The sequence below is a fragment of the Gymnoscopelus braueri genome, assembly GCF_963280865.1.
Source record: "Gymnoscopelus braueri genome assembly, chromosome: 12".
NCBI classification, from domain to species: domain Eukaryota; kingdom Metazoa; phylum Chordata; class Actinopteri; order Myctophiformes; family Myctophidae; genus Gymnoscopelus; species Gymnoscopelus braueri.
The window spans coordinates 45,102,988-45,119,782 of NC_137614.1; the positions used below are offsets into that span (position 1 = coordinate 45,102,988).

General features: G+C 41.5%; 1 protein-coding gene across 1 annotated transcript; it reads right to left on the minus strand.

Annotated features, from left to right (window-relative positions):
• Positions 1-3,268: 3,268 nt before the first annotated feature.
• On the minus strand, positions 3,269-4,042 carry LOC308097159 (proteasome subunit beta type-4-like; the record flags this gene model as incomplete). Its single annotated transcript, XM_080444784.1, has 1 exon — positions 3,269-4,042. The coding sequence occupies one exon, from the start codon at positions 4,040-4,042 to the stop codon at positions 3,269-3,271; it is 774 nt and encodes a 257-aa protein (XP_080300910.1).
• Between the last annotated feature and the right edge of the window lie 12,753 nt (positions 4,043-16,795).

A 16,795-nucleotide genomic window follows, 5' to 3' on the forward strand; every position in this document is an offset into this window, starting at 1 on the left:
TTTACAATAATAATAATCAGGCATGCAAACAGCCCCGAAGTGAAAGGGGTGACAACATGTTGTTTTTTTTCGGGTCAGGTGTACACACTATTGCCCGATTTGGATTCAAAACGGCTATTGTAGCTGAAAAGCTACAAGTTTGCGTCTGAATAATGCAAAAACAGAATTATTTGTTTGCATTTTTTCTCCCCCATATATTTTCATAATAAAAAAGTGCGTATCGTATCGTATCGAAATCGTATCGAAGTTGTGAGCCAAATATCGTATCGTTTGGTGAAATTAGTGTATCGGCACACCCCTACAGACATCAACAGATATTTTTTCCGTATACTGACACACTCGCATCAAAAGGACAGTTACTTTCACATCATGCCAATGAATGTCATTATTTGGTTAAGCTGAGCTCCAGGGACTGATGCGATCATGAAGACTAGAGGGAACTCTGTCACCATGGGATCAGATACACTTGACTGGATGAGTCACGTTAAGACTTGAAAGGAACATAAGAACACCCAAAGGTCTTTAGGCGAAGCATTTCAAAATTGTGGGAGACATGTCTGTATTTAGAGACTAGTGCAACTTTGAATGCCATCCTGTCACTGTAGCCTACAGAGAATGTGGGCTGTGTGAATCTTAGTAGATATTTTACTAAATGCACGTTTTGTGCCAAAACTGTCACAGAGATTTGAATTCTATGACAAGAGCTGACCCCAGGTCACGGTAAATCATTATTGGGTGAGTATACAGAGTGAAACAAATTAGAATGCCGTGGAGTTGAATCCCTCTACTGAATTGCATTTAGTGTTCTATGGATGTATGTGGAATACATGCAATGGAATATAATATTCTAGTGCTACACACGTGAATGCTCTTTTTTTTTTACCCTTTTGGTTTTCTAGTGTAGATAAAGACAGCAGGAGTTGCAGTCATGAGGACAGGGGACGTGCAGGCAGCTACAGAGGAGATGACAAACAGATCTGACTGGCACCAACACTGATATAAAAATACAAATATGTTTTTAATGTAACAGATAATTACACATTGTTATACAACATCTCAGTCATTGTGTGTTTTCCCTATTGTCAGACAGTTGCAGTTCACACAATGCATCATGGGAATTGTAGGAAGACAGTGAAAGGTCTAAACAGGGAGAAAGGGTTATTTTTTATAGACAATATTAAAGGATTAACTGAAATGCACATCAAAAGTGTGAGTGTCCCTTTAAGAGTGTGTGGACAAAATACACTTAACCCCCCACCCCCACTTTGACCGTGCTGCCCTCACACCCCCAATTTGGCCCTTTTTTAACCTGAATTTCCAGCAGTGCACAGATCCATATACCGGTTACACTCGGTTTGGCAGTCACTCTGATGTCTGATGCGACCGTCGAGGGAGACTGTAGAGAGCATAAATAGAAGAGAATTTGTCGCTGAAGCTCTGCGCTGTCACTTTCCTGCCGCCTCTCCAAGGACAAGCCTATCTCATTGCAAATGCAAAAGGCCACAAACAGACAGTTCTAAAACCTTGTCCAAAACTTCAGGACACTAACTAATCGTTTATAGAGTTCTTTGTTTTTCACTCTCCATGCTCGTCTCAGAGGACAGGCGGATGAGATGGATAAAGACCTACTTGTCTTTCGTGATATCAGCGCCTGTTTTGTGGAAAGGTGTTGTCGGTGTGTATGTTAATGAAACAGAATCATTCTATCCAAGTCTAAGAGGGGATTTTTTTATCATGGCCCATTTAGAGGCTTATCAATGTCCCCGGCTTCAAACGAGAGGGCAAGCACCATGGGCCAGAGAGATATCCTCAAATAACGCTCTACATAGTGGAACAGCTTTCCTAATGAGTAAGCTTATCATAGGAGAACGCTATAATTATGGGGTAAATTATAAAGCTCTATCAAATATAAAGTAAACTCAAACAAAATTGGTAGAGTGATTTATTAGCAGACTTTTGCTTTACGTAGAGGCAAACTTTCTGCATGCACTCTTAATTGTGCACAGTGCAATTATCACCTACTCTGACAATCATAGACATCTGAGGATAGCATAATTGAGTAAATCGTTTAAGAGACAAACAGCATAAGTGGGCAGCCCTATCCAGGGTATTATTCTGTAAGCTTCATTTGTTAGAAATGCTTTTGAAATTTTGAAATTCATACATAATAACTGCATTAGCAAATTGTCTTTGAAGCTTTGAAACTCCTACTGCATTTCATAAGCTTGTAAAATGTTCCCTTTCTCTCACACTTAAATAGAGCTCACGAGATGAAAGGTAACTAACTGTTTGTCAAAAGACAAACTAAATGTCAGTCAAAATGATTATACAGGCATTTAATTGAAAATCATTTCATCATACTGTATTGTGTTCAAGAGCAAATGATGGACCACTCACTTGAACAATATTATGTGTCAGCTGTTTATTAGCGTTTTTGTGTTCGCTGGCTCCCGGGTTTCCAGATCATGTGCGCATATCCCCCCCATGGGTATGGACTAGTGTATATAATATATTGTATATATATATATATATATATATATATTAGATTAAATAATATACTGTAGTACATTATGCGTACAGTACAGCAGATTGGCAGTAGCGTCGCAAACTAATTTCTTTACTGTGCTGAAAACGTTTCACAAAGCGACGCTGATACATGGGTAAGGTGGAAGGACCCAAATGCAGACTTGGGGGCCGGGCACAGCTAACGTCTTGTATTTTACAAAAAAACAATGAAGGCAATGAAGAAAATAAGGTGTCTAATAATGCTGTGGTTCCCTGCAAATCTTTGACATAATATTGATGATGTCAGTCTTGCCCATATGGAGTTCCACAAGTTCAGTGGATCTGAGTTTATGAATTCACAAAATGTGAACAAAATATTCACACAAAAAAAATCCTTTATTGATAGTACCGTGGAGATAGGAAACGGAGAGTAGGGGAGTGACATGCAGAAAATCTGACCTTGGGTTCAGGTCAGTGTAGGACTCCATATTTGGTAGGTGGGGAAGAAAGATATTCACAATATGGGAAAGATATTTGGGGATTTACTTCCTAGGCCTACTGGCATTGTACACAAGACATTTGGCACTGATCGGCTCAGTGGTTTGAGATTAGCCGCAGACACAGACAGAAACACAGGGGTGAAAACATAATCTCCCCCCTTGCCGTTGGCCTGGCAGAGATAATTATGATCCACATGTTTTATCCAAGCGGTGTGACGCTAATGTACCACAGAAACAGCAACAGAATAGGCTGGTCTTGCTCTCTATTCAAAACCACTGACCATAAGGGCAATGTCCCAGTTCGTCTCTGAGGAAAGAGGACCCACAATCTCCACCCCCTCCTCTGTCACTATGGCGATCTCGTACCTTTTGCAGGAGCGTGCGTCGCGGTAGTACAGCACTTTGAGACAACGCTCCAGGAGCTCCCTGGCCTCGTCCTTCGTCATGGCCACCTTGTTCTCCATGGCCTCCCTCATCAGGGGCTGGGCCAGGTACGCTCCGAAGCCCGTGGCCACCGTAGGAGCTTCATAGGCCACGCCCAGCTTGTCCACATAACCCAGGAAGCTCTTTCCGTCGTGGACGCCTCCGATGACCACGGTGTTCCACAGCGGGTTCATCTTGCAGCGGCGGTTGTACATCACTCTGGTCAGCCAGGAATGAACCGCCTTGGGGCTGAGGCTGTGACCGTCGTCCAGCAACTCGTCGTCCGTCACCATCTGTTGGATGACCTGCTTGAGGTACTGGTAGTCGGCGTAGTCTCCTGACATTCCCAGTATGGTGCCGTCGTTGACCCTCATGAGACGTGAGATGTTCCTGAAACGGGCCAGAGAGCCGTAGGAACCCAGCATGTCCGACGCTATCATCACGCCTCCGGTGAACTTCACGCCCACCACGGAGGTCCCGGTTACTGTGGGATGAAGTGTGTGTTTGGCGGGACCGCCGCTGCCAACGTGCTGCTTGTTCCCTGGGAAGGAATAAAACTGTCCAGGTGCGGGTCCATCCTCCCAAAAACTCATCTTGATACCGTTGGACTGCATGCTGATGAAGTCTTTCAGATATTACAAGATATATTTGTCGGTAAGCACTCATCACCGGACTTATATACAGCTGGAGGCTGTATATGACGTATTGATGATGACAAATATGGCATTAGCCTATGTAACATGTATGGTGCTTTGCTCTTACAGGGATACTCAATGAGAGGACTCCAGTCAGGATCCAAATATGGATTCCCGGGTTGACCATCCATGTCCAAATATGGAGTCCATGAGGTCAGGAGTCACTCCGCCCTCTTGAGTAACCATGGCGATCTAATGTGGCCGACCCTAGATGACGTGAAAGCCTCTTCAACAGTATCTGTACTATAATACCAAGTGTGTGTGTGTGTGTGTGTGTGTGTGTGTGTGTGTGTGTGTGTGTGTGTGTGTGTGTGTGTGTGTGTGTGTGTGTGTGTGTGGCTCTACTTCCTGAGCCACTGCCGCCCATATATGGGCATGTGATATCATTCACAGCGGAAACCGTTGCCTATACGTCGATTTACCCTGATGTCAGGCGTTTCCATATTTGGGCATAGGCGTGTGCATAATCTGCCCCACATGCTTAGGATTCAAACTCCAGCATGAGAGACAGTAAGGCCTCCATCCCCATTGGTCCGGGGAGCTATTGCGCTATGATCTTCAGGCAGTACTAGTTGTAAACCAGTAGGTGTCCTACCCAACACCAAATGTGTCATTGGGAGAGTGACAACCTTGCAGGCTTATGCAAAGGTTAAAATGTAATTTAGATAGCATGTTATGTAGACAGATGCCAGGTTCATTTCTTTACCTGGCATCCTATAGTTTGTAGTTTCATTTATTTATTTTATATTATACTGTTTAGACTGATGATAGGTTCTTGGTTTACCTATGATCCTAGATGACTATTTCTATGCATTTGATGTATTTCCTCGTGTTTATTTGCTTACTGTAAATCACTCTGGATTAAGAGCGTCTGCTAAATGCCTAAATTGTAAATTGTTGGTGGACCATCTCCAACCACTGCAGATACATCAGTTACCGGTATATTGTATTGTATTTTAACACTCTAACATACAGATTGGTTAAAATATCATTTATTTATTAAAACAAGTTCCGGATTGCAGCTTTAAGAATCTTTCTCAGCTCATCAATCCCATCATGGCTGAAGGCCACGTCATGTTCACCAACCATTTTGGAGAGATTGATAGTGAGGTCACACATGCACACAGAGGAGCAGCAGTCTGATTGGCTACTTATCACTGTGACATCAGGACATCGCACCAGTCAAGAGCACTGTCAAGTTGAATGTGTCCAAGTTGACATACGATGTAGGAAGGGACGTCTGATAGGGAGGAATCAGAGGAGGAATGTCGCCCCAGATCCAAGTAAATAAGACTGAGTTTGAGATCACGGAGCGTGTCCCTTCTCATATTCCCTTCACTTGCTCACTGATGTGTTCATTTATTTATGGATCTGGCAAAGCAACCATCAGAGAATTTACATCAGCCGTCCTCCTGAGGAGCTCTGTCACATCTACATATTTTTAATATCTCATAACTCAAACAGGCCTGACCTGTCACCGCTCATCAAAAAGATGCAATGCCTCTTCTGACATCTATCAACTCTCTCCCTCCAAACCGTTTGGATGTGTCCCATAAACCCTTCAATTCCTGGCCACAGAAGTTTAGCACTTTGGACGATTTACTATCCAACAGCCTCCATTACAACACGGCAAGACATTTCGGCCTGGCACTCACAGTTGTTGCTCCACTGGGCTCTAGAACCGGTGGCATCAGCTTTCATTGTAGAATGAATCCTCCTGCCTACATGTATATCCTGAGAGCCAGATATTTGAGAGCATCAAATTGGCTGTTTTTTATAATGAACAAACTCAGAAAAACAATTATATATATATACATATACACATACACAGACACATACACATACATACATACTGTACATACATATATATATATATATATATATATATATATATATATATATATATATATATATATATATATATATATATATATATATATATATATATATATATATATATGTGTGTGTGTGTGTGTGTGTGTGTGTGTGTGTGTGTGTGTGTGTATATATATATATATACACCACCTCCCATAGCCTGGAGGCTTTTAACAGCCAAATGAATCATGGCTGCAACCGTTTCCTGTCAGCTTTGATTTCAGGTCATCATTTACACCTCAGATTTACACGTCAGATTGAGGCAGGAGAAACGCAGCGACTGTCATCAAGTGAGAAATGTAACGACACACTCACTACTCAACACTAAAATATTGTGATTACGAATAGTATAAAGTTTAATATGCAAAAGAGGCTGACCTTTATGTGTCAATTCATTAATCATGCAAGTGGAAGTGTTAATTAACTGCAAATCATGGAAGTTTTAAAGAATCCAGCTTCTTGATTACTAGGTCTGACAAAACTGTAGACATGGCCTGTGTGTGTGTGTGTGTGTGTGTGTGTGTGTGTGTATGTGTGTGTGTGTGTGTGTGTGTGTGTGTGTGTGTGTGTGTGTGTGTGTGTGTGTGTGTGTGTGTGTGTGTGTGTGCGTACGTGTGTGCATAACATCCGAATAATGAATGGCATCCACTGAAGAGGACAATGAAATAACTATATGGTTTAACCATCACAGTGTACCCAGAATAGAGGGTCATCCATCTAACACAGTGTAGACAGTCCCAGTCAAGATCTATTCTATATCACCTTGATAACTACAACAGGATGGGCAATAAATGGTGGCATGTCAACAGAAGCTGGTAGACTAATTGCTGGTGGGGTGCTACCAGTCTTTTTTGTTTGCTTTGTCTGCAATAAACTACACTTTATAATACTTACAGTAGATGTTTGACTCCTCTATGTTGCTTCCCTTGAGCCAGGGTCATGACATGGAACTTGTAAGCCTCAAGTCTCATGACAGACTATGTTTTTCCTTCACTGCCTTCCCTATCCACCATCTCAAGGCTCTTAACATGTAGTGGGAGCAACTGCTCCACAACGTATTCCTCTTGTTTCTAGCTTATTTTATTTAATCCAGCCTATACCATGTTTAAATTGTTGTCGAAAAAGGGACACATTAAAAAAGGTTCCCATTCCCCTGACGTCTTGAGGATAAAACAAAACAAAACATCCATCTATTTTCAGAGCGTGCATGCAGCCATCTTAGCATTGCATTGTGCTTTGATGGGAGAGATACTGGAGTGCAATCGCTCCATCTCTCTCCCTGCTCAATGAGCCAACCTGTTTGGGCCTGATAGGAGTGACTTATGAGATGCGTTGACTTTCATCTATCAGAACCACACAAACATTTCTTGACCTTAATTTCTTTGCTTGTGAAACTTGACAAAGTATTTCTCTTGAATCCTCCATTGCATTTTTGATCCTCTCTCCCCCCTCTCTCTCTCTTGATTGATTGAATACTATATTAACAGTTTACAAAAAGTAGGTACAGTTATACAATAATGCTAAAAGGATAACACAAAAAGCCATGAGGGCTTGTTTCCATTGTGGTGCATGTATTCAATTCATCAAGACATATAAAGACATAAAATAATATACAAGAAAGTATCAATACTAGGAGAAAAAAACTGTGTGGGGGGGGGGGGGGGGTCATCTCCCTCACTCACTGTCTTCCATACAGACGGCATACAGTGGACATGTACTAAGCTTCATGTTCAGAGACAGCATAATGCCACTACACTGTAGCACAGAATCAACACTATTTAAATTCCAACATATTTGCTCTGTTTTAGATGTTTGGTGAAGAGGTGAAAAGTGTAGGCCATCCAATCAATCCAACAATAACGTCATTAGATAAATATTCAAATAATTAGACTATTGTTTAATTTCCTTTTCTTTAAATTTGTTTAACACTCTTTGTGATACCCTACCCTGATACATACATTTCATACTGCAGATGTTTTTCTAAATGTCATTTTCAGGTAGTCTGTACTGTTCTATTGACAATATTCAGAAACATGATAAGTGAAAGGAGAAAGTGATGTGCTGTATTAGCATCCTAATTCATTCTTTTTGCAACACTGATTGAGAGGAACCACAAGGGAGAGGAAATGACAGCAATTTGATTTCAAATGAAAATATGATTACGTTTGTAGATCCGGTAAGAAAAAGGTACGATATTGAGAATTTCCAGTAAAGTCACACCTGGTCATTGACATGCAAGATCTGTATTGAGATTCAATGAATGTGCTCCGCTACACCATAAATATATATTGTCAAATATCCTTTTGCTGAAAAATTAAATGGAAAAATTAAACCCCCCACTTTACTCCTACTTTACACCTACAGTACACAAACTGTACTGTAGGTGAGTATTAAATGAGGTTGAGACAGCCCACTGTTAAACAGATGACATTCAAAGGCCCTGATATTGCTAAAAAAGATGTAGGTGCAGAAATATCATACTGGAATAATTACTGTTAACCAATTCTGGAACAATTACCTTTTAAACACTCAATAAAATATGCCTTTCAGGGCAGACCATGGTTTGATACGCAGTCCTTGGTTTCATATGAAAAATATAGAGAGAAGTACAAAATCGAATTATGTGGAAACGGATTGCAATCCATCTCTACCAGCACTCACCCACTTTACGTTGTGCGATAATAATTAGCTTAGCATTTACAAAAAGCGAATGAATATTGTAGGTAAGGTGAGAATTTTCTCATAGGCTCTATCCACAATTTCAATCCTCATCATCACCTCCTTACATAGTGTAGTACAGATTAATACTCCTATATAGACTATACCTGGGTTATCACTCGGTCTGTCCTCATCCATCCACATTGAGATGTAATACTCCAAAAGCAGCATTTAGTATTCATCAAGTACAACAGGCATTTTTACAATCTCCCTGTACTTTACCTCCCCAGAGACCGTAAATCATGCAAAATATCCAACACTGCAGTTCTTTTGTTTCCCATCCGGTTGTTGGCCAAGTTAACATCAGTCAGAGAATGGATGATGGGGTTGTTTGTGACTTGCAGTGATCTATGGTAATTATCATGTTTCCCATGTCTCTCAGTGAAAGGGCCGACAAGCCGTTCTGTTTACCAGGAAAGGAACATCGATGTGACGTTAATCATTGGAGTCGTTCATTTCCCTCAAACTCCACAGCCAGCTGGAGGTTGTAGCAATAACAACACTCTGATACCCTTCTCTATGGCTGCTTAATCAGGATATTAATAATTTCCAGCTATGTCCCTCTGTTATCAATCTCCACCAACTATAGTTTATTAGATAAAGACAACCATTACCTTCCGCCATACAGGCCCGAATTGATCCTCGTTATGTAACTGCATTTGTCTCCTCAGGGGAGCACTGGGCACACGGTACATAAAAGGAGACCATCGACTCACATCAGATAATTGATTTAGCATCAGTTCACTGTACTACCAACATGCAGTACATCATTCTAATCTAAAACCCTTTAGGATGTGAGTACATCCATCCATTGACAAAGCATTAGATCAGGTATAAACAGAGATCATTGATATATTGTGCTTGCATGTGCGTGCGGGTGGGCACATGCGTGTGTAGCCTATGTATAAGACATCTGTAAGTGTGGCTGGCACTTCTTAATTATTGCTTAAGACTCATCTCTTTTAAAGATGTTTACAATCTTCTCATTCATATACTGTAGTCATGGCTCTGCTTGAGCCTTCGCTAAAACATCCGGGACAACGCTCTCCACATGTCCCAGACTCTTCTCCCTTCTGGCTCCCAAACTATGGAATGGACTCCCCATTGCAATTAGAACTGCAGACTCACTCCCAATCTTCTGCCGTAATCTGAAGACTCACCTCTTCAGACAACCTTGCAGGATTATGCAAAGGCTAAAATGTAACTTAGATAACATGTTATGTAGACAGATGCCAGGTCATTGTTAACCTGGCATCCTATAGTGTGTATAGTTTCAATGTAGAGGCTGATGATAGGTTCTTCGTTTATGTATGTATTAGTTATTATTAGACTATTGGTTTACTTATGTATTACTTTATTATTAGATTACTATTTCAATGCATTTCATGTATTATTGATGTATTATGATGTATTATCTTGTGTCCTTGCTTACTGCAAGTTGCTCTGGATTAAAGGAGGAGTTCACCCAAAAAAATACTTATTTTCTATCAATTACACACCCCATGAAGCCTTGATTTCATTGATTTATTTTTGTTTTTGTGGCATTCCTAAGACAATAATTTGATGACCTTGTGTATTTCCGGTAGGAGACACAAATAATCTACTTTGTGTCTCCTACCGGATACATTAGCTGGTAGGAGACGGGAATCAAATTATTAGCTTAGGAATGCAACAAAAACAAAAAAGAATCCATGGATTCATGGCTTCATATGGTGTGCAATTGATAGAAAATAAGTCATTTTTTGGGTGAACTCCTCCTTTAAGAGCGTCTGCTAAATGCCTAAACTGTAAACTGTAAACTAGCAGAATGCTGGGGTGCCACAGAGACTGGTTTATACTGGAATTAATATCCTTTTAGTGGATCAGACGTGCTTTAGTTCTCACATGAGATCAACATGCATCTTTCTGACATCAGAATCCCTGATGTCTCCAGACGGTAACTGGAAGAGTGGGCACCTAAACATTGTGGGCACCTCAATGTTTATTTTTTCCCAAAATGTAAAAAATGTAATAATAATAAAGAATGTAATTGGGGAAATGGTCTGACTGAAGTAATGTAAATGTACATGATTTGAACATTCTTGAACATTTAAGGCCTAATATTTCTCCAGTTGCTACAAAACCTGTAGCTATATAGCCAGTCATAATGGGCATAAACAAGAAGCTGAAGGGTCAATATAGGTGTGATAATGATGTACCGTGCATGTTCAAATCATGTAAACTTTACATTACTTCAGAGCATTTTCCAAATACTTATTTTGGTTTACATTTTGGGGAAAATTTACCAATTTAACATTGAAGTGCCCACAATGTTTAGGTGCCCACTGCCCGCTCTTACTGAATCCCAATCCCTCCAGACTGCTCAAGTAATATAAAATAATAATATTAATATTAATTAATTAATTATATGAATGCATTTTGTGGTCCTGGAATGCTTTTTTTTTTCATTTCAGTGCATTAACTGAAACTGAAGCTTCTTTATGAGGGTGAATATCATACCAAGACATGAGTACACAAATTGTCATTAGGCAGCGATGCCATCGAGACCAGGGAAGATTTGATATTGAGGATGTTTTATTTGTTCGCTTTGACCACATTCACCACAGTTCAGCACTATGAACATCACAGCAGCCACGGCTTTGTGAAAAGGCTTGAAAGTAATACAACCAATCTTGTGTTTCATCTTTGTCCCTTGCTTAATTGAAATGTCCGATTAAGAATATCCAGGGCTGACGAACAAGTTCTTTCTCCATTTGCTGCCTCTTTTGACTCAAGGCTAAACGTGAAAGTAGGGCAAAAAGGCATTTTATAACCATTTATACCATTCAGTGATCTGCATTGAAATTGTTCAATTTCATCCTTCCCTTTTTTTCTTTTTTTTTTTTCAGTCAAAATGCAAGGTTCAAATTGATTGCCTTTGTACTGTTATCCACCCACAGCACAGCTTTTATCAAAATCATTATCTCAAGGCTAAAACACCCATATTCCACATAAAATCTTCAATGGCCATTTTCCACCCACATTCACCACCCCCTTACTGGCACTACAGTTAACATAATGCTGCAGCACATTATCCAACACAACCCTTATATTGTGATACGAGCATCTGTGCCTATTACCTGTGTCAAAGTTAATTTGTTATTTTGTTGACCCTCCCACTCACCTTGTGTCTACCAATCATGGACCAGACTGTGTATTATTATCCGCTGCAGCCAATCAGAGCCTGACCTTTAAAACACCCCCGAGTTGCCCTGCTATTGAACCCAGCCAAAGGATCATCCAATATATGACAGGTTTATGAATCATGAATTAACTCACTGAACTTATCACTCTCTGCTTTGCAACCATTGCATAAAAAATATATATATATTGTGTGACCGTGTCACTCGATAAAAAATAAAAGATACTTTCAACTGGAAAACAGGCCAACGACAAGATATAAATCAGCCTTAATCTAACGTTGTGCCCCCAAACACTTTTTCTCTTAGGGGGAAGTGAACACACAGTTCAATTCGCTGTATTCAAAGCATGTACAGTTACAGTTTGATCAATGTATCGTGTATTCACTGAGGACTGATATCTGAATTGTACCTCCAAATAAATATGCCTACGACTGAAAAGGCGATGTGGAGCGTCTCTGTGCTTATTGTTATTCAGCCAGGTTAGGCCTATTCATACTCGACGTAAGACCCTTAAGTAAGCATAAGGAACGGAGGGGGAGACCAAAAAGGGGAGGGGGGATGGGGGGTTTGTCCGTCGATTATGTCATCCGTCAGGTTGAGCTCTGAGCTCAACCTGACGTACCTGACGTACGTTCACTGCTTCCCTCTGGAGGATGAATAGCCTCTTGGCCCTAATCACGCATAAGAAACGTCTCAAACTATGAATGCACTGAATGCACTGACGTAAAGAACGTACCAGTTCCTCACCCCCGTCGTACGTCAATCCCCATCTCCGTCTAGTATGTACGCCACTTTAAATGGCAGCAATTTACGCCGGTCAGGGGTCACCCACTGTATAACAGTTTTCACCTGAATCACATAGAATTAGTCGCACACTGTGGTGCATGCAGCTAAGACCGAGCGTCTACACAAACACAATTGTCCGTGTTCGGAGGATGTAAGCCGGGCGGGGAGGGCGATCTTTGTCACTTTGCTATTGATTCCTACGGGCAGGTGTGCCAGTAGGTTATAACAGCAGTGGCAAAACAGAAATGTATGGCGGGGGGGGGGGGGGTTCATTGGCAGAACGACTAAACTGGGAGAAAAAGTTGAAATCATTGACTATCCTATATTTCTCACAGACAGAAGGTTTGCATTTAATTTTGTGTTGCAGGAAGAGGCTTTTTAAGTGTTTTGTGTGATGGAAAAACACCAGTACAAGGACCGACTGGTCTTTATTGTCATTATTGCTGGTAGCTTTCCTTTTCTTTTCTTAAAAGAAAAGTGTGTGTGTGTGTGCGTGCGTGGCATTTATTCATACATTTTATAATTTCTCTGCATCCAGGGTGATTCACTGTAGGGTGTGGGAGGTCGTTTTCAGGAGCCATCCATTAGAGCTCAATCAAAACAGACCGTGGTGAGAGGTGGTGAGAGGATTCTCTGTGCTTTACTTTTGTAACATGGAGCATTGTTGTTGTTTTTCTTCTGCGTTATATTTTGTATCTTTGTTTTAACAACATTAAGTCTGCCTTCAGGATAGTCAAGTCAAGTTATGGTGAACGGGTTCAGATAGCTAGCTATATTTTACTTACTGTTCACTCAAAAGTCGGGACCAACACAGAGGACTTAATTTAAGCATGGCCAAAGGCTTATTCAGAATTTGAACGTTAAGCCCCTTGGATTAACATTCAAATAAATAAAAAAAGAGCCAAATATCTAAAATATGGCCTTAACGGTAAAAAAAAATCAACTTAATCTTAGTATCTTGAGGACAGGAGGAGGAGCTGGATGTAGCAGAATTGAGGATACTACAATTCTCATTGGGAGTGAAAAGGAGGGACAGGATCAGGAATGATTATATTAGAGGATCAACCCGGGTTAGAAGGTTTGGAGATAAAACAAGAGAGTCCAGGCTGAGATGGTTTGGACATGTGCAGAGGAGTGATATGGGTCAGGGTACATTGGGAGAAGGATGCTGAAGATAGAGCTGCCAGGCAAGAGGAGAAGAGGAAGGCCAAAGACGAGGTTCATGGATGCGGTGAGAGAGGACATGTAGGTGTCTGGAGTGACCGAGGAAAATGCAGAGAACAGTAGTAGATGGAAACATATGATCCGCTGTGGCGACCCCTGATGGGAATTAGCCGAAAGAAGAAGAAGACTTTAGTCTCACTTTTGAATGCTCCATAATTTTATCTACCACAATGTTTAGAGACATTGTGGTACAATCACGGCCTCCCCCCCAAAAAAGGGGATTTAGGAATAGAGAAAGTGCATATCTTCCGAGACTAGGGGGAGATGTAGACAATCTCTTATTGAGGAGAGACGTATGTATGGTGGATCCATTATCTCAAAACTATGGCACCAACAGGACTCAATGAGGATTTTGATATTAGGCCATTTATATAATCAAGCCAATAGAGGGAGATGGTTGTGTTTGGAGTTGTGGTTAGGATCTGGACCGGGTCAAAAAGATGTTTGAGGCTGATTGGTCGTGGACACCACATTGCTGTCCCCTTAAATGAGGGAACAGCTAGTGGCTTCCAGGGCAAATGGGCTTTACGTACTGTTGCCTGTTTGTACGTCTAGTGGGTTCTGTCTATTACTGTTTTTAATCTTTTGTTATTATATAACATTGTTTGTAATGAAATCATCATCATGTATACATGTTTGCAAAGAAATCATGTGTAATTCTTGGTACCGGCCCTGATCACCAGATGGGGCTGATAGCCAATTTATCCACACATTTTTGTATATAAAGACGTCATTTCCTGATTCTTGTTTATACTTGAAAAAGTCCGATAGGGTCAAAACGTCGCATCTGCTGTTTGTCATAAATAATAATATTTGGAGCATTCAAAAGTTAGATTCTCTCCTTTTACATAAACCTGAGCTGTTTCCTGTCCTGTCGATGCCTCCTCCAGCAGACAATGGAGCGGCAGGCAGGCAGGCTGCTAGTGGTGTCATTGGTAGACTAATGACATGGCACCAGGCCCGTGAATGGCTCATTGGTGTGTAGCAGTAAGTGTTGCTCCATTCCGTTCTGGCTGGCCATGCAGCACATCTTCTGGCTCAGAGCAGAGGTTGAGATGAATAACAATAATAAACAGTGTGATGGGACACAATCTATCATTACGGCAACCAAACCTTAAAGCTCACACCCCCGTCTGAGCTATTCAACTGTAGAAGATAACCATTAGGACTCATGATGGGGCGTACCAGTAGACGATTAGATAGTAGGCTACTGTACTTCAAGCACATATTCTAACATTCTAGACAATGTGTCTAGAATGTTGCTAACCGTATGCCTTGTATGTGTGTGTTTATATACTGCACATTTCAGTATGTGTGTGTAAAAGAAGTGATTAGTCAGTTTTTTGTTTTTTTTGTAGATTTTTATTCCATGATTTTGTAACCCATTATTTCACCCAGTGCCAATTCCCTAAGCTGTAATCCTGCATGCAACTCTCCTTCTGCCAGCCTGGGGAAAGCCCCGAACTGAGCTCATGCTTCCTTCAATGCATGAGGAGTGAGCAGGCCGCTTCTTATCACCCGACAGGGGGGGAGTTTCCCTGGTAGGATGTAGCGCGTGGAAGGAACACGTTATTCCAACCAGTTCCTATCCGCTCCATCAGGCGCCCCGGCTGACCAGGGGGAGGCAGTATAGAGACCAGGATTACTGCATGTTTTTTGTGAGAGTATTAGTCAGTTTACCGACTCAGTTGGCAGGGGCGGATTAACCCTTCTTGGTGCCCGGTGCTTGGACCCGGTTAGGTGCCCCCCCGGGAGCGTTTTGTCAATGGGGGGGGGGGGGGGGGAGCGGCGGGTGATGCGCGGAGCCCTGCTTCTAAATGTCAGCATTTTTCGCGCCGTTTGGTGCCCCCCCAAGGTTGGTGCCCCCCCAAGGTTGGTGCCCTGTGCTTCAGCACCTCAAGCCCGTTGGATAAGCCACCACTGTCAGTTGGTATACTCATTTCTTTTTCTTAAAAGATATTTCTTTTGGCCTTTTCTGCCTTTTATCGATAGTATGCAGTAGACTCACAGGAAATGGGGAAAGAGAGAAGGGGAGTGACACGCTAGCCTCGCGTGGCCAAACAATATCACTGAGGGCAATTATTGTTTGCAATGGCAGATTCGTCTGGAACCAGGCTAGTGACACGCAGAAAAGGTCATCGGGATCGGGATTCGAACCCGCGACATGCGACACGCAGTCAGGCTAGGTGCCCGGACCACTACGCCAGCCGCCCGGGACGAAGTCATTAAGCTTCTCCCAGCTGGAGCAGTAAGGTGATGTTTATTCCAAGGTTGACAAAGATAATACCAATAAAGGTTCTATTTGAAGAGCATATTGCCACAAAATATGAATGAAATCTACTTATATTTTAATTCTTAGTAAGTAGCCATGGTGTAAGTGGCATAACTAACTACGAGCTGTGCGGTTATCAAAAAATAACTGCGGCCAACAAAAGTGAATTAGCTTTGGCATCACACATTCATTTCATATTTGATAAACACATTGCTCGTCATTGATTATCCCTTACTTTACACCTGAAGCTACCTTTGGACTGGAGTATTTGAAATCTATTCCATAATAAGAAAATACCAGCTTGACCCATATGGTTCCATGAACTTACAGTATTTACATTAAAATGCTGCTCCTGCTTCAACCACTCTGACCCTCCTTGCAAAAGTACATCTACTGTACTAGTCAAAAGACTGATAATTCATGCTGTGGTCATTACATGATGTCTGTTGATGATATATGCGTAATTAAACCAATTCAACTGATTAGTGTGTGTGTGTGTGTCTGTGTGTGTGTGTGTGTGTGTGTGTGTGTGTGTGTGTGTGTAGTATTCACACACACACACACACACACACACACACACACACACACACACACACACACACACACACACACACA